We start from the raw sequence: 18,821 nt of genomic DNA, 5'->3' as shown, positions 1-18,821 counted from the left end.
ATTCAACGGGGCTTACTCCTAGGTAGGATGGTACAGGATTGCAGCCTACATTCTTCCAGGGGTGGGTCAGCTCAAAATAAGATGCCCATGTCCGATTTCGTCACCGGCTTCCCTTTAATGCCGGGGAAACGTCCTCCGTTGATACCTTTTCTTGCGGCTCAATAGCCAAGTCCAAGCGAGTAACAGGAGACGGGACACAAGGAGGAATTAGAGAAGTCGGGTTTTGCCAGAGACAGAGCATGGCCAGAGGACGTGATGTGCAGCCATTTAAGCGCGGCATTTCAGCTGTAACTTCAGCTCTGCCCCACTTATGGGTGTTCTTTGCTTAAAGACAAACACATCAATAAATTAGTGGGGAGGGGAGAGGCGGCGTCTGAGGAAGGAAAAACACCCGCCAGCTTGGTCACAACGCTGTTTGGAGAGACCAGGGGGCGCATGCCGCGGAGAGTCCTTTTCCAGCGTGAACATTCACCATCAGGGACTCAGCCAGGTTATCCAAGAGAGCGTTGATTCAAAAAGCAAACCGACTCGGTATTTATTGCTCGCTGATAGCAAAGCTGGAAGAAAGCCAACACTGGGGTTCCTTAGGGTGTGCCAAAGTCCAGGTTGGCCTCATAAAAAGAGGCTGTTTCCCCCCACCTCCCACGTGTGCTATAAAAGCAGGAGACATTTCTAGGATTGCTTCTCCTCCCTTATGCCCCAGTGAAAGGAGATAGAAGTGGCACACAAGTGCACAGCTGTTCACACAGAACCATGCAAGTTGGAAGGACCCCTAAAGATCATTTAGTCCAACCCATCGCTCAGTGCAGGATACAACTACAACAGCAGCCCTGGTTAGGCAGGCTCTGCTTACATACCTCCAGAGAAGGAGAGCCCACTAACTCCCGAGGAAGTGAGTTCCACTGTCACACAGCTCATAATCTAAGGACTTTCCTCCTAAGGTTTAGCCAAAATCTACCGTTCAGCAAAAATGTCAGACAGACACGGAGCTAGGAGGGGGGCTGAAATTTATCCCCTTGGCCTAGAGACAGGCACATCCAGCCACATGTTAAACAACTTAGGTAGCGTAGACCACAGGAAGCGGCAGAGTGAAGACTTCTGAAGATGGAGAGAGATGCTATTTGGCCTTCTTTACGAACTTGATGTGATGGGACTACCACCCCCACGGCCAATAGCCATGCTGGCTGTGAATTATGGGAGTTCCAGTCCAACAAGTTGGACAAGGCTGTTCTGTACTCCCTGACCTGTTTCGGAGCCCAATTTAAAATGCTCGTGATGACCTTTACAAGCCTCAACAGTGTGGGACCAGACGACTACAGAAACAGCTTATTTCCATATAAACCAGCCTGGCTTTTAAGTGCAGCAGTTCAGGCCCATCTCTGTTCCACAACCACCCATGGGGTTAGACAGATGGAGGCACAAGGTGGGTCTTTTCAGTGACCGCACCAAGGCTTCGGAATTCCCTGCAGATCCATCACACCTCCTGCTTATCACTGTTCAGCCACTCAAAAGGCTTTGCCATTCCACACAGCTTTGAGAGGATGATCTAGGGTTAATTCTGCTGCTGTTGGCTTTGAAGTTCTTGTTGCTGCTTGTTTTAAATCTGTTTTCATGCCTGTTTTGTATATGGGGAGACCATATTGATAGTTGTTTCTAATGCGTCTTTTTGATTTTATATTGCATTTTATTCACTTATAAGCAGCTTTGGATACTTCTCTAGAAAACCGGGTTATAAATAATAAGCCAGACTGTAGCCAGCTGTTTCTTTAATGTGGCGTATCACGAGCTTACAAACTCCCTGGCTGACTGTGGCGAAAAGGAATGGCTTCCAGTGAAACAGGAAGGGAAACCTCTCCATACACTGGAAGGGAATCAACTCTCTGATCCCGTTCACAATTGTGGGTTAATTGCCGAAATCCAGCAAAAACTCTGCCCCCGGCAAGCTTTCTGCTTTCTCTTTCAATTAACAACATATGATCAACCCACAATCCAGAATTCGGATATCAAGCTAAAAACGTATGAAGGGGTGACTTTAGGTGGCTAAATGAAAGTGGATGTGCTGAGCACTGAGCATGCTTGATCCTGTTAGGTTTCAGCAACTCATGGGTTATTTAACCCACGATTTCTGTGGGCCCTCTCTTCCTTTCAGGAGATCAACACGCCCCAAACATCCACTCAGGTAGGTAAAAGTTAGTGGGCTGACATAATTAGGGACGGGATATTTGAGATGCATGGAGTTGGGCCCAATAAACACATTATTTTGGGATGACGCAGTAAAGAGATTTGCACCTGAGGAAAAGCCATTTACTGCGCCATCCCATAAGAACATGCTTGTTGGGCACAACTCCATGCAACTCAACTATCCCATCTCGAATTGTGGCAGCATTTTCCGTAGGAAGGCGGTATAAAAAGAAACCACTGATATCCAGTATAATTCCCATGGGAGCTGAAATCCAATACATCTGGAAGGTAACCATGTTGGGCAAGGCTGATATATAGGTTGAGATGGAGAAAGAGTAAAAATCCCTCCTGTCGTTTAACTGCAGGGGGTCATTGTGACAGCCCATATACTCCCAAGAAGAGTCCAAAAATGCAGGCAGATGTGTTGATCTATCTCCCTTTCTCTGTATTATATATGCTTTTTGTAAGACTTGTGTCATTCAAGACCATGCCACCTCAAAATGCTGTGCATTACACAACAGGGATAGCCCCCCACAATATACCATTGCTTGGAAAAATCAATTTTTCCAACGGCTATTGTGAGGAGTGCAGCTAATCCTCACATAATTGACCCTGCTAATCAAAACGTCTTGGGATGACCCTGAGAGCCCTGGCTACACTACACCACCATTCAAGAACTCTACGCGCCTAGGAGTTAAAACAGCCTCTCCAACGGAGGCAGGAGGACCAGTAAATACCCCTGAAAAATGGGAGATCTCTTCTTAGGAGGGCTGAAGCTGTTCTGCTATTTAAAAACGGACACTCATGGAGGGTGGGCAGCTATGATCCTGAGCTTCTTGCTTCCAGTGGGGCAAGAGAGCTTCGGCTACTGGGCGGTATAAAAATGTAATAAATAAATAAATAAATAAAGGGGGTCCCTACTGGGATCAGCTGTTTCCACCCATCCTCCCAATCAGGTAATAGTGGTTTGCTGATAGCACAACTAGGGGGGAAACTAGACAGAAAAAAACACCAAAACCAACTTTTCGCCCGCACTGCACATGAAAAATATTAGTGACACCAGGAAAACAGAAGGAGTAGAATAACTGTTCCTCGAAATACCTCCGTCCTTCTTCTCGGCTTCATCCCGGATTAGGGGGGAGGTTAGGGTCACCTTGAGCGTAAGTGGCAGCTCCTTCGTGGTACAAATTACGACGGCAGCTTCGCCGACGTGATGTTCGACATGGTACTTTTCTTCCGTGAGTTTCTGAAACAGTGCAGAATTGCTCGGTTGAGTCATTGGGGAAACCCCCCCATCTCGGCACAGAAATACAAACGCTTTACCTTCGCTGTCGGGGAAACCGCGTCAGAGCACCTAAATAATAGATCGCTTCGTAGAAATAGCTGCTTTGAAAAGGTAATAGGAACACGTTTAAAAGAACAATAAAAAACACCCTCCTTTCACTTTCCTTCGGGGGGGGGGGGGGACATCGTTAGGGCCTTTATAGCCCCTCCGCCTCCAAGCCAGACTGCCGACTGGGAAGTTCCTGTAATTTATGCAGAGCTCGGGAATGCGTAGCTTTTGGAGATTCTTTGGGAAAACTTACAAGAAAGGAGGCTAAAAACTCAGATAATGAATAATGATTGTGGTGTAGGCAGTTTGCTCCCTTTTCCTGCTACCTACCAATACCTTCTTCCTAATCCTCCAATTCGGGAGGCTCCTCTGTTCGCCGCTCTGACCATGTTACTCCGCTTCTGAAATCTCTTCATTGGCTTCCAATTCACTTCAGAATCCAATATAAACTTCTCCTGTTAACCTTCAAAGCTTTTCACGGTCTAGCTCCTTCCTATCTCTCCTCTCTCATCTCACACTATTGCCCCGCTCGTGCTCTTCGCTCCCCTGATGTCATGTTTCTCGCCTGCCCAAGGGCCTCTACTTCCCTTGCTCAGCTCCGTCCATTTTCTTCTGCTGCCCCTTACGCCTGGAACGCTCTTCCAGAACATTTGAGAACTACAAGTTCAATCGCAGCTTTTAAAGCTCAACTAAAAACTTTTCTTTTTCCTAAAGCTTTTAAAACTTGATGTTGTGCAGACTTTATACTGTTAGTTTTACCCTACCCAGTGCCTGTTTGCATTCTCTTCCCCTCCTTATTGTTCTACTATGATTTTATTAGATTGTAAGCCTATGCAGCAGAGTCTTGCTATTTACTGTTTTACTCTGTACAGCACCATGTACATTGATGGTGCTATATAAATAAATAAATAAATAAATAAATAAATAAATAAATAATAATAATAACAGTCCACAATGGCGACCACACAACCCTAGGCAGAAAGCTACGGCTGAAGGATTTTTGTCACTCTTTGACAGACAACCACGCCGGATTGAAAACACGGCTCGGCTCCAACTATCGCAGAGCAACACAAGTTCCAACCCCTACAAGATGCTCAGTTCCTCAGTTCTGCTTACTCAGAGAATTGCTCTAGTGTCCTCCAGCGACAACTAGACTTAAGATGCTAGACTTGACGTGGGTTCAGAGGCCAGGGAGAACCAAAGCGCTGCCTTTGATACCTTTTCTCCTGGCATCCATTTTCCTTACCGAAATAAAAAGGGACGGGAGCCAGGGGAGAGGCTCTTCCACTATTTGAGGCCCTTACCCACAAACACCCTAATCAAAGCATGCCACATGTGTGTTTTTATTAATAATTTAATCCAGTTGTGAGATTTGCTTTTTAGTCTTAATATCAGATATCCTTGAGCTTATTTTGTTACTATTATTGTTTTCAGAATTTATCCCCCCCACCCCTGAAGAAGATATCCCTTTTCCAGTCTTCTATAGTTACAGTGGGTATTCCCATAAGAAAATAGGTCTATCTTCAAAAGGTAATCTTATTGATATTCATAGTATCATAGAATCATAGAATAGCAGAGTTGGAAGGGGCCTACAAGGTCATCCATTTCTGTGATGTCCACAAACAAACATCAGATCGAAACTATTTCAATCCTTAAAATTGCTGCTTTCAGAGTATTTGGATGTGCACATGGACTCCCTGGGTGAACAGGGATCCAACTGAGGGGGGAAGGAAGTCACCATTGCCTGAAGGGGAGGCAAGTATGTATGCATGCCCAAACAAAAAGGGCTTTAGATCAAGGGTGGGCGTCCATTTTTCTGACAAGAGCTACATTCCTTCACAGGTCACCTGTCAGGGGTTGCACATGGATAGAGCTAAGGCCAGCGGTGCTCAGGACTGGAGCCAAAAGAGTGTCGCCCCTTTTCTCTCTCCCCCTCCCTCCCACCCCTTTCTCTCCCTGCCACCATCTTTTCTCTCTTCCTTCCCACCCAGTAGTCTGCCAGGGCAGAGAGAAATCGCTTTTGCTAGAGATCTGAACTGATCACATGCAGAGGGCTTTTGTGATTTAGGCTGAGGGCTGCATTAAATTAAGCTGAGGGCCACAGTTGCCCACCCCTAGTTTAGACAGATTCAGAGAAGAGGTGTCTATCCATGGCTATTAGCCACGAAAGCTCCACGGAATCCATTTGATGAGCTTCTCAGGGGCATCCAGCTGTCCACTGTTGGAAGCAGGATGCTAGGCAGGGCATATTTCTCAGAACTGTGATCTGACAGCCAAGGGAAATGAGTTTCCTGGATGTGAGGAAAAGAGAGGGTGTTGGAAGAGAACTGGCCAAAATGGCATGCTGGGCGGAAATCAAACGTCAACAGAACCTGTGAGCTATTTTTGTCCCTGGCTCTCTTTTGGTTGCAGAATTTTGGCTTTTGATCTGCATCGGCCCATCATCCACAGCTCTGCATAGCCAGGGCATGTCGCAGAGGAAAAGATGCTCCCAAGCTATTGCTCTGAGTCACAGGCAAAAGAAGCAGGACATTTGCACCTTCTCTGGAAAATAGCCTGGATTTTTTTAAAAAAAAAAAAAGTCCAGAGAACAACTTATGCCTCTTTTACAAACTGTTTCCATTACCCCTTTCTGGAAAAAATCAGTTAAGTTTTCCCCTTTGCCCACGGCAGCATAAAAAAGAAAAGAAAATGGAGCAGTGCCTTGGCGAACTATTAATCAATGCCACAGAGCTGCCCTCATTTTGCTCACCTGGATTTGGATGGGGAGATTGTCTTTGACGAGAGATAATAAGGTCTCCGTGGGCTTCTCTTTGCACATAAGAACCAATTCCAAGTCCATGTCGTCTTTTATCAGCAGGCCTTTGGCCACCAAGCCAATCCTCATCACCCCACACAAGACTCGGCCACCTTGGTCCCTGCAGACAGAAAGAGGCTTTTTCCCCCAGAATAAAAACAGCACTGACGTTTTGCACGTGTGCATGTGGGAAATAGGAACTTCTACTTCTACAATAAAGGCAGATGGATTAGACGCAAGTGAGCGGCAAAGGAGAGCGCAATGCCAAAGAGGTGTAAGCTGGGCTGTGTGTGTATGTGCGAACATCGGACGCTGCCTTATACCGAATCCATCTAGCCCAGTATTGCCAACACGGACTGGCAGCAGCAGCACTCCAGAATTTCAGGCAAGAGTTTTCCCAGCCCTACCTGGCGATGGAACTGAACCTGGGGCAGTAAATAAAATTTATTTAATGCATTTGTATACCGCCCCATAGCTGAAGCTTTCTGGGTGGTTCACATAAGATAAAAGCACTTTAAAACAACATACAAAAATTCAAAAACACACAAACATGCAATATACACATACATTTAAAACCACTATAACAATTTTAAAAACGATGAGCCAAAAAACAGACCCAGTTATGGTTCCTTGCCTAAAAATAAACCACGATTCTAGTCCTCAGGATTCTAAATAAAGGTCTGAATTAAACGGCAACAGCAGAAGCTGCCTTATACCGAGTTTGGTCCATCTAGATAGTATTGCCGACATGGACTGGCAGCACCGGCTCTCTGGGGTTTCAGGCAGAAGTTATTCCAGCTCTACAACTTTCTGCGAACAAAAGGCTCTACCACGGAGCTACCTACCTGCAGGAGCTACCTATTTATTTATTTATTTAATTTATTTTATTACATTTTTATACCGCCCAATAGCCGAAGCTCTCTGGGCGGTTCACAAGTACCTACCCATTTATAGCTTTTATAAGTATTAAAATACTTTCTTTTTAAAAAAACACTATTGCTCAATTAATCAGGCCACCATTTTAGTCAATCAAGGTTTTTGAGAATTGATTCATCTGGACGGCTGAATGTTGCTTCTCTAAGGAACATAGCAAAAGACGTGCCTGCGAAGGCTATTAGATGTAGGACAACCCTATGGATTTTTAATCGCAAGTAAAACCCACTGTGCTTAACAGGGCTTACTCCCAGGAAAGAGTGCACGGGGACTAAAAATATTTTTTGGGCCTCGATGCCACCTGTGAAGAATTTTCACCACTAGATTGAATGTTAGGATATGTTTTTAACTGTCTACACCGTCTAAGCTTTTAAAGAAGCTTCTCAGTGCTTCTTTAAAAAATTCCCTAGGGCCAGTTTTCTGACTTTTCCTCCCCATGACGGTTAAGCAGGCTGTCTTTTAATACCACGTCGCGGGAGCTAAGACTGTCTCCCGGAGGGTTGCTTTCGCTCATGTCCATCCCAAAGAAGCAGACCGTGGTGCCCAGAAATGGAACCCTTCCTACCTCTTAAATGAAGCTGCTAACCTTGATGTGCTGCAGAGCGGTTTAAAACGGCTAGTGTGTCACTGCAGCTCATTCTCCTGCCAGAGGAATTCTTATTTATTTATTATTATTTATCAGCGGGGCCCAAAATACCAGGCTACTTTCACGGAAAGCTCTGACTGCCAGGAACTAAAGCCTTCGGAGACGCCGTTCAACCTTTCAGAACTGGGGGGAAACTGCAGGAAAGCCAGGTGGTGTGGTGTGGAAACGGGGGGATGTGATCCCCTGTGCCTGAAGCTCTGCAGCTGTGCTACAAAACAACTGGGCAACGTTGTCGCCCAGTTCTTGGCCTTTGGCTCTCAGGGCTTGGAGCAGTTGGTTTGGCCCAGCCCTGCACAAAATGGGCAAGCAGAATGGCACCCCAGTCTATACAGACCAGCTCCATTCCACCTACTAAGGAGCCAAGCGTGGCTTGTGGGATAAAAGCAGGAGGCAGTGAGCCCGCCGGTGCAGGCTGTGGAGTTGGTTTTAACCCAAAGGGCTTTTGTTACGTGAGAACCAGGCCACGTTGTCATAGGCAGCAGTGAGATATTGGGGGACCGCTAAGTCTATCCCCACCTGACCTGTTCCCTCAGAAAAATGAACGTAAGAACATCAGAAGAGCCTTGAGGCTGGATCAGCGGAGGGTCCACCTAGTCCAATGCTCTGTTCACACAGTAGCCAACCACTGTCGACCAGGGACCAACAAAGCAGGACACGGCGCAACAACACCCTCCCACCCATGTTCCCCAGCAAGTGGTGCACACAGGCTTACTGCCTCGGATACTGGAGGTAGCACATAGCCATCAGAGCTAGTAGCCCTTGATAGCCTTCTTGTCCCCCAGGAATTTATCCAACCCCCTTTTGAAGCCATCCAAATTGGTGACCATCACTACATCCCATGGTAGTGAATTCCATAACTTAACTATGCAGTGTGTGAAGAAGTCCTTCCTTTTATTTGTCCTGAATCTGCCACCCTTCAGCTTCATGGGATGACCTCTTTGGGTTCTAAGTATTTTGAGAGAGGGAGAAAAATGTCTCCCTACCAGGCATAATTTTGTACACCTCTATCAGGTCTCCCCTTAGCCTCCTTTTCTCCAAGCTAAACAATCCCAGGCTGGTAAAAGGATCACATTTAGAAAGGGAAACAGGTAGGGGAAGGAGATGAAAAAGTCTGAGAAACAGTGGGTGGGAGGGGGGTAAGAGAGAGGGACAGAGACAAAGCGTGTGTTTGAATACACAGCTCTTTGCAAAGAAACTCTCCAATTGATCTCTTCCCTCAAAAATTCAGGCCCAGAGGAGGAAAAGCATCTGCTGCCTCCCGACGGGGAGAGCCACTCGGCCAGCGGGCAGCATCTGTCATCTCGCTGGTTTTTGCAACCAGACGAGAACTCGCCGTGTCCTGCTTTAGCTGCTCAAAGGCTTCTTCCAATCACGCCACATTTTCCGCTCTGCAGAAGCCGGGACATGAATGCTGCCTGTCCTTTCAGAGTGGCAGGCAAAGCTGAGCAAAAGAAAGGACGGACGGAGGGGAGAGAAACCCTCTACCCACTGGGCAAGTTTTCCATTTTAACGCTCTGCATAAAGGGATGAGGGTTTTTTGGGTTTAAGAGGAATCATAGCAAGAGCAGGTGGGCGGAGGGGAGGGGAGTGCAACAAGAGGAAAAATGCTGTAGAATGATACAGGCCCGACAGAAAACACCCCAGCACCTGGCCTGGATGCAAGCTATTCTACAGCCAACCGGCTCTTTGTGGGAACATCTGGACACAGACGCTTGCGTGCACGCACACACACACACACACACAAAAGTGCCCTAAATTTAGAATGAGCTCATGAAAAAGCCGGCATAGAAAACCAGGAAGAAAAGAGGCGCCAGGCGGCTGGAGTACCTCAAACGGCACTTCGTGCGAGCCAAGAGTTTGCACCAGAAGCGTTCGTTTAAAAAAGGCAATCAGGGCCTCCATTATTCCCCGTCAAAGAGAGTAAAGGAAAGGGGGGGGGGAGGGAGAGAGAGAATGAACATCCTGCGAACACAGCCCGAGAGAAAGAGGGAAACGCTGATATGCGGAGGGCAGGCAGGAAGAAGGCCCAGAAACTGATTGTGGCTAGTGCCTGACCAGCGGCCAGCATTCAGGGATGCGGGTTTTCACTGCTCTCTTGTATTTGCCTACAAGGCCTGGGCAGTTATGCTCAATCAAAACAATTTGCTGCTTAATTATCCTTGTGTGATTTCAACTTTTCTCATGCATAGGATAATCCAGCCTGCGCCAGCCAAGTGCCCTGGCTACGCACTAGGATTTAAAAGGCGGTTGGATAAATGCCTGGAGGAGGAGAAGGCTATCGAAGGTGATGGCTATGTGAAACCTCCAGTATCAGAGGCGGTAGGCCTGTATACACCAGTTGCTGGGGAACATGGGTGGGAGGGTGCTGTTGCTCTCGTGTCCTGCTCGTGGGTTTTCCGTAGGTAGCTGGTTGGCCACTGTGTGATCAGAGTGCTGGACGAGATGGACCCTTGGTCTGATCCAGAATCAGGGCTGTTCTTATATTCTTACGGATGCTCTTCAAGGGTAGCCCCACGTGCAGCTCAATGGCCTGGAAAGCACAGCCCTGTCGCAGGGCCCTGTCAGACTGGAGAAGGAAGCGAAAGATATGAACTGGGCTGCCCCATGAGGGTGCAGGGTGGAGGCCTGCCAACTGTTCCAGAAGCTTCTCTCTTGTCCAGCCGTTTGCTTTGAAAGCACTTTTTAGAAGAAAAAAACATTCTCGAGAAAATACAAATGCATCCTCTGCCTCTGGTATTGATCCTAGAGATCTTTCCCCTGTATCCTTACTTGGAAGCCATGAAGTGTTAAGTGTTGGCCCTCCCACACGGCCTCGCACCGCTGCAGCCTTGCAGCCACAAAACGTCAAGTTATCGACTCAACTGCACCTACTGCAGTGTGCCCACTTAACACTAATCAAACGCCAAACACTTTGGGCTGGCAAGGAGGCCCGGCGTCTTAAAATATTAATCCACGAACACACCGCTTTGGACTGTTTAACATGAGTGTCGTTAATTACAAGTTGAGCAGACTGGAGGGGAGAAAAGGGGCGGGAGGGGAGGGGGGAAAGGGAAGGCAGTGAAACGGTGTTTTGAGATCACTTAAGCAGCCGTTACCAAATCAATCTTATCTTAAGTATGGATCATTTGTTTTGCATGATTGCACTTCTCTCTCTCTCTCTCTCTCTCTCTCTCTCCATCTTTACTATTTATGCATGACTTTACATTAATGCTCGCTCTGCCCCCAAAGACCAAGTTTGGTTGGTTGTTTTTCTTAAGAACCAGAGGCCGTCGCTCCAGCTGACTCCCAAATGGCCAGGAAAGGACTAAAGGGTCAGAAGCTGGTTCAGCCACAGGGAACAGATGCGGGTACAGACGGCAACAGATGTTTTGTGCAATCTGTCGTCACGCCGGATTCGTGGCTGGCTCTCTCCCTTGGTGGAGCTTCTCCTGGCTAAACAAGATGCGGGTTTTAAAGCTGGCTCGTAGCCGTTAACCTGGCAAGGGCGCAAAGCCGCGCACACCTTCCTCTCTTAAGGCTACTTAGTTGTGTGTTTGCTCCATTTGTCCGCTAGCAGCTGTGCTGCAAATGCTACAGAGCCACCCTTCCTAACCCAGCTCCATTTCAGCATGTGTGCCTTTGCCTTAGTTAACCCCGGCACGCTCCCCACTTGACAGCTGCAGGGGCCTTCTTGCAGGAGGCGATGCAGACAGATGCTCCATCCCTTCCTGGAGGAATGGACACAACAGTGGGCCATGATAGCGAGACCAAGCATCAAGTCATAGAATCATAGAATAGCAGAGTTGGAAGGGGCCTACAAGGCCATCGAGTCCAACCCCCTGCTCAATGCAGGAATCCACCCTAAAGCATCCCTGACAGATGCTTGTCCAGCTACCTCTTGAAGGCCTCTAGTGTGGGAGAGCCCACAACCTCACCAGGGAACTGATTCCATTGTCGTACTGCTCTAACAGTCAGGAAGTTTTTCCTGATGTCCAGCTGGAATCTGGCTTCCTTTAACTTGAGCCTGTTATTCCGTGTCCTGCACTCTGGGAGGATTGAGAAGAGATCCTGGCCCTCCTCTGTGGGACAACCTTTTAAGGATTTGAAGAGTGCTCTCATGTCTCCCCTCAATCTTCTCTTCTCCAGGCTAAACATGCCCAGTTCTTTCAGTCTCTCTTCATAGGGCTTTGTTTCCAGACCCCTGATCATCCTGGTTGCCCTCCTCTGAACACACTCCAGCTTGTCTGCATCCTTCTTGAATTGTGGAGCCCAGAACTGGACACAATACTCTAGATGAGGCCTAACCAGGGCCGAATAGAGAGGAACCAGTACCTCACATGATTTGGAAGCTATACTTCTATTAATGCAGCCCAAAATAGCATTTGCCTTTCTTGCAGCCATAACGCTCCTGCCCCCAGCTCTGCATTTTTAAGCAACCTTGGGAGAGGTCTATGGGGCAACTCCTCTCTTTTCATTTCCTACAGCGGCCTTCACAAAATGTGTTGGATCGCAAATCCCATAATCCCCAGCCAGCATGGGAATAATGGGAGTTGCATTGAACGCATCTGCTGGGTGCTAAGGTTTGGAGAAGGCTTTCTTTTTGACCCTGTTCAGACGACACACTAAGCCGGTTGAGCATTTCAGCGTTGTCGAGTGAACCCTTCCTAACCATGCTGGCTACGTAACCTAGGAATTCGGGGTTCTCGTCAAAAACAAAACACAAACACAGATCTCACGAGCCTGCCTTTCCCTGACGGGAAAAGGCAGGTGAGGGCCAACCGCCAGCCCAACCTCTCCAAATGTCAAAGCCAGGAAAATACAGCACCCAAAGCAATCCCATCATGCTCCAGGGGCTCAGTCCATTGCCAGGCTAAAGCCACACTCACTTGCCATCCGCTGGCTCCTCTTTGCCGTCTGTGCTGCCTTCCGCCCTGGTGGACTTGCTTGTTTCGTCCATCCAATCGGAGACCTGCTTCAGGGCGCACTCGACTGTGGAGACCATGTTCTGGACAGCTTCGAGTTCCTCAGGAGACGGGTAAATGGTCGAGTGCTTCATCATCACGTGCCGGTCATCGTTTGCAAATGATCGGATCGATCTCTGTCGAGAGGGGCAAGAAAGAAGAGGCAGGAAATGTATCAACAGGTGGAGACAACAGAAATGACTTTAGGTTCAGGAAGTTTAATTAGCAGATTAGAGATGTAAAGGCACGGGGATAAAAAAAAAAAAAAAAAAACCAAAATTGAGGGGAAAACAGCTTTTTCTGTTTTTTCCCCCAAAAGCCTTTTTTTGGGTTTTTTTTCCTGAAAAATTGAAAAAAAAAGATTTTTGCATGATGTATAAAATGTTTAAGACAAGGTGTTCAGTTATTTACTTCTTCAAATGGTTTCTAATTTATTTATTTATTTATTTATTTATTACATTTTTATACCGCCCAATAGCCGAAGCTCTCTGGGCGGTTCACAAAAATTAAAACCACAGTAAAACACCTAACAGTTTAAAACACAATTACGAAATACAGTATAAAAAGCGCAACCAGGATAAAACCACACAGCAAAGTTGATATAGGATTAAAATACAGAGTTAAAACAGTAAAATTTAAATTTAAGTTAAAATTAAGTGTTAAAATACTGAGTGAATAAAAAGGTCTTCAGCTGGCGACGAAAGCAGTACAGTGTAGGCGCCAAGCGGACCTCTCTGGGGAGCTCGTTCCACAACCGGGGTGCCACAGCGGAGAAAGCCCTCCTCCTAGTAGCCACCTGCCTCACTTCCTTCTAAAAACTATGTACAGTATCAGATTATTACAATTTCTGTACACCGAGGACAAGCAAGTCCTAGGTTGCAGTCCGAGACTACAACTCTCAAATGCAAGAGCAAGATGCATTTCTGCCTCTAGGGGGCAGCACTGCCATTGCAGCAGAGACGGAAACTGACAGCGATCTTAGAACGCAGCTCAGAAAATGAGCTGATTAAATTTCATGCATATTCATTGAATCTTGGTCCCCCCTTTTCCCCAGATCTTTTTATGGCAACGGGTGCTTTATGTCTGCTTGACACTATGGAGGACTAGAAGAGACACAAATAATTTCCTTTGTTACTAATGTTGATGGTTTCTTCTGCATGTGTGTTTTTTATTATTGTTTTTTGCCTGCTCCTCATAAACTACAAAACCAAAGAGATTCCTTACAGTTCAGGAGCTTGTAACTCCATTTGTTACCAAAAAAAGTAAAATAAAAATAAAAAAGTTAATTCAATTTGTAATAATTGTTTGAATACACTGTACTTTTAATATACCAAATATAATAATTTTATGCCAAACCAACTTGGACATAATTACATTTTATGTTCCTAAAGTAACAAAGTGACTTTCAATCTGTAAAAAGTGCTATTATTGCATTATTTCAATTTTTCAAAAAAAAATATATAATCATTTTTTCCCAACCCCATCTCAGAAAAAAAATGTTTTTTTCCCCATGACTTCAAAATTTCCGGAAATTTTACATCTCTACGGCAGACTAGGGAGGGTTTCTCAAACATGCGTAATGGGACACTTTAGGATATTACATTTATCAAAATAGGTGCTGAGCTACCCCAGCAGTGACAGACAAAATTATCAGAATTTTCCTAAGCCAATTTTTAGACAGCCTGCATAAAAGAAACAATGTAAAAACCAATCAAAACTAGCCCGTCTTCACACAAAACATAATATACTTATGGAATTCAGGGCCACGAGGACTGGTGAGGTATAGCGGCTTTAAATGGGGATTAGACAAGTGGATGGAGGAGGATGTTTATCAATGTCATGAAAGCTCAATGGAACCTCCATGTTCAGAGGGAGTCCACCCCCACACACACACACATAACAGCTGCTGGGGAACAGCCTTCATGCCCTGTTTGAAGGTTTTCTGGAGGCGTCTGGCTGGCCACTGTTGGAAACAGGGTGTTGGTGCAGACGAAGCTTTATTCTGATGCAGCAGGAGTCTTCTTATGCCCATCTGTACTCCTCCCTCCATAGGAGGAGGAGGAGGAGGAGGAGGAGGAGACGACTGACCCATCCTGATCGGTCCACAGCAGCACCAGAGCTCAGCTACCGACCCCCGCTCATCTCAACCGCCCCAGGAGAAGACAGGCTCAGCAGAGAAGCAGGATGGCGCCACAGTGACAAAAAAACCCACTCCTCCGCCGGATGGTGTGCAGAACCCCAGGCTGCCTTTGGCTCAAACGCACTACTAGCAAGCATTAAATCCTCACGGATCCTTGTCCCCCCCTCCCACCTTTGTATCTGACCTGGCACTTGTACCTTTGCTCATGCTGCCTCTGAGCAATAACATTTGGAGGACCAAGGAAATCAATAGTCGCGGGAGACTCTCCCATCGGCCGGCTGGCAGGAATTCATTAACTGCATGTGTGCCACGAGGCCCTCAGTCCTCTTGGTCCAAATATGAATTTTGGAGAAACTGCGAAACGTTGCACTAGCTTATGTCCAAGAAAGCATCAGTGAGCATTCTCCAACCTGGCTCTCTCTAGATAGGTTGGACTGCAACTCCCATAATCCCCCTGGGGCAGCTACCTGGACATACTAATACTGCATTGATTTCGCAGGTGAGCACAAAACCCACACTCCCAAAGCAGTGACACCTCGCAGAAGACCAAGGAAATGGGGCCGGGGGGGGGGGGGCGGGGGGAGGAGAAGAAAGTGTTTGTGCTACCTGGTGGGAGTTCAAGGTCGCCTCAGCCAGTCTCTCAATACAACTCACTAATGCCACTTTTATTAGAAAATGTTATTTATGAGCAACTTCTGCATCTGTGCTTAATAATTCATGCACTGCAGCCTCCGTGCTCCGTGGTTTCAACAATGCCCCTGCAATAAATCAAAGGCCGTTTTGCTTGGCTTAAAAAGCAGTGCTAGGATACCCTTTCGCTCAACGCCGGATCACAGCCTCTTACCCTCCCAGACTAGCAGTTGTAGTGCCTTTGCTACTACAGGCTAGGAAAGCGAGAGTGTTTACCAGGCCTGGGTCTCCAGACATTCAGCAATTGGGACCTACCATGGCTGGTTAGGGTGAATTTCAGCTCTGGTGTTCGTTCCCTTTCTCCTTCTCCCTCCTCCTGGGTGTCTTTGCTAGGCACTGTTTCGTCTGCCAGAACCTCCTCATAAGCCTCTCCGTCTCTTGACGGCTCAGGAGGTCACACAGGTGCGATGCTCCAGGAGTCGAACTCTGCAACACACCTGCAAGGCACAAAGGAAGAGGGGCCGGGGGGGGGGGGAGAAAGCACTTCAGAAGTAGAAAACATATGCTGAGAGAAACTGGAAACCGTCTACCCTTATACAAATCTATGGTGCGACCACACTTGGAATACTGTGCACAGTTCTGGCCACCGCAGCTAATAATAAAAAAGATATTGCAGAGCTGGAAAAAGTGCAGAAAAGGGCAACTCAAATGATGAAGGGGCTGGAGCATCTCCCCTATGAAGGAAGGTTACAACAACTGGGATTGTTTAGCTTGGGGAAAAGATGGGTAAGGGGAGACATGATACTATTTATTTATTTTATTACATTTATATACTGCCCCACAGCTGAAGCTCTCTGGGTGGTTCACAAAAGCTAAAACGGGTAAACATTAAAAAATTTAAAAACCATCAGAGACATAAAAACAACAGCATAAAAACAGCAAACAGCAATATCCATTTAAAACAACAATTTTGGGGTCCATTAAAAAACAAACTTCGCGTTCAATGCCATTAAATGCCTGGGAGAAGAGGAAAGTCTTGACCTGGCGCCTGAAAGATAACAATGTTGGCGCCAGGCAAGCCTCATCGGGGAGATCATTCCACAGTTGGGGGGCCACCTCCGAAAAGGCCCTCTCCCTTGTTGCCATCCTCTGAGCTTCCCTCAAGGTAGGCACTCGGAGGAGGACCTTAGATGTTGAGCACAGTGTACGGGTAGGTTCATGTCGGGAGAGACGTTCCATCAGGTATTGCGGCCCCAAGCCATGTAGGGTGTTATGTATGGTATGGAGAATGTGGAGAGAGAGAGACATTTTTCTCCCTCTCTCAAAAGACTAGAACCCATGAAGATGATTGGTGGGAGATTCAGGACAAATAAAAGGAAGGACTTCTTCACACAGTGCAGAGTTAAACTATGGAATTCACTACCACAAGATGTAGTGCTGGCCACCAACTTGGATGGCTTTAAAAGGGGCAGTTGGATAACTTCCTAGAGGAGAAGGCTATCAAGGACTACTAGCCCTGATGGTTATGTGCTACCTCCAATATCTGAGGCAGTAAGCCTGTATGCACCAGTTGTGGGAGGGTGCTGTTGCACCCATGTCCTGCTTGTGGGTCCCGTGTTGACAGCTGGTTGGCCACTGTGTAAACCGAGTGCTGAACTAGATGGATTCTTGGTCTGATCCAGCCGGGCTCTTCTTATGTTTTTATCTGATGTGTGTAGTTTCCGTGACACAGGTGATGGAAGCCGCACTATTTTCTGTAGGAAACAGCCTATGCGACAGGGTCTTGCGATTTACTGTTTTACTCTGTACAGCACCATGTACATTGATTGTGCTATATAAATAAATAAATAAATAAATAATAATAATAATAATAATAAGACCTTGACAACTAGCAGGACCTAGGCCAAATTTGGCCCATCTGAAGAATTCTCCGCACTGCCCTCCCATCAGCTTGCAGAGATTTCTAGAAAATTTCAAATCTTAACGTGTAAAAGAACAACAATCACGCTGCTCTAATTTGATGGATGGAGATTGGATTTGGCATGTTTGTTTGACTTTTATTTAGTGAACAAAAGGTTTAAAATTATTTCATGTTAATTTTATGTGATATAGAAATATACAAAACGTTTTTCCAATAGCCGAACTGAAATGTTTAATTGTGGGAGGCGGATCAATAAAAGGGCACTTAGTGTGATTTAAATGTTACAGTCAAAACAATTTCAAAGCTTTATTTAGAAATTAGTTTTAGTGGAATACTTGAAAATACATTGTAAATATGGTAACTCATAGCATACATTTTCTTTATACTATTTAGAGGCAATAGAAACTGTAAGCATCTTAATTTCTGTGTGCCTAGCATGCAGCTTGCATAAAAAACATGTTCTGATTAGGACGTCACCTGAAAAAAAAGTTAATTACTTTGATTTTCAGGTTTGTTTGGCATTATATCCATTCCTGTCACCCAATTTGACTTGGATCATATTCATTCATTATATTACTACTGGGTTGATGAAACAATGATGTCAAGAAACTGCAGAAAAATACAGTAGTGGAAAATTGTTCAACCCATATCACCGCCTACCACCCAATGCAAATTCCAACCCATCCAAAGTTCTCATTGGGCCCCATTCAGAAGACATCTTAAACCATGGCTTTAACCATGGTAGTTAAGCCAGAAAGCCAGGCCGTGTCCAGAAGACACCTTAAACCACTTTAACTACAGAGAATAAAGCCTTTTGCTTTATTCACCATGGTTAAAGCTGTGGTTTAAGGTGTCTTCTGAACACAGTCTGGCTTTCTGGCGTAACCACCATGGTTAAAGCCATGGTTTAAGGTGTCTTCTGAACAGGGCCATTGTCAAAGAGAAAAAGGCCTGGAAATATAAGGGCAATTTTCAATTAGAAGAGACATTTGAACAGGAATTACCAAAAAAATTCCTTCCAGAACTCCCCAGACACACAACCACAGTCTCTGTGGCAGCCATCCCCAACCCTGGGGATGATAGGAGTTATAGTTCCAACACATCTGGAGAGTGCCTTTCTCTCTCCCCTCAACATGCACTACCGAACAACAGCTCCTAAGTTCTTTAAATACTTGAATTTTAGAAGGAGTTAAACCAACTTACTCAGCCTGTATATCATTAAATCCTTGCTTGAGAATTTACTCTTACTTAGGACAAAATAAGCTCTTTATGTGGTAACCCCCAAGGAAACAGGGACTTA

General features: G+C 46.1%; 1 protein-coding gene across 3 annotated transcripts in view; it reads right to left on the bottom strand.

Moving 5' to 3' along the window:
• The window catches only part of STRBP (spermatid perinuclear RNA binding protein), a 115,568-nt gene that overhangs the window by 41,002 nt on the left and 55,745 nt on the right, over positions 1-18,821 (bottom strand). For all 3 annotated transcript variants that reach the window (XM_063144897.1, XM_063144896.1, XM_063144898.1), the window contains exons 2-5: positions 15,916-16,097; positions 12,756-12,967; positions 6,267-6,432; positions 3,283-3,427 (exon numbers count right to left, since the gene is read on the bottom strand). In XM_063144897.1, coding sequence (XP_063000967.1) covers positions 3,283-3,427; positions 6,267-6,432; positions 12,756-12,967; positions 15,916-15,918 — 526 coding nt within the window. In that variant the 5' untranslated portion in view covers positions 15,919-16,097. The remainder of the gene's footprint in view (positions 1-3,282; positions 3,428-6,266; positions 6,433-12,755; positions 12,968-15,915; positions 16,098-18,821) is intronic.

This window comes from Elgaria multicarinata, chromosome 19, assembly GCF_023053635.1.
Source record: "Elgaria multicarinata webbii isolate HBS135686 ecotype San Diego chromosome 19, rElgMul1.1.pri, whole genome shotgun sequence".
NCBI lineage: Eukaryota > Metazoa > Chordata > Lepidosauria > Squamata > Anguidae > Elgaria > Elgaria multicarinata.
Note: the sequence above shows the minus strand (reverse complement) of the source record. Positions and strands in the feature narration are given on the sequence as shown.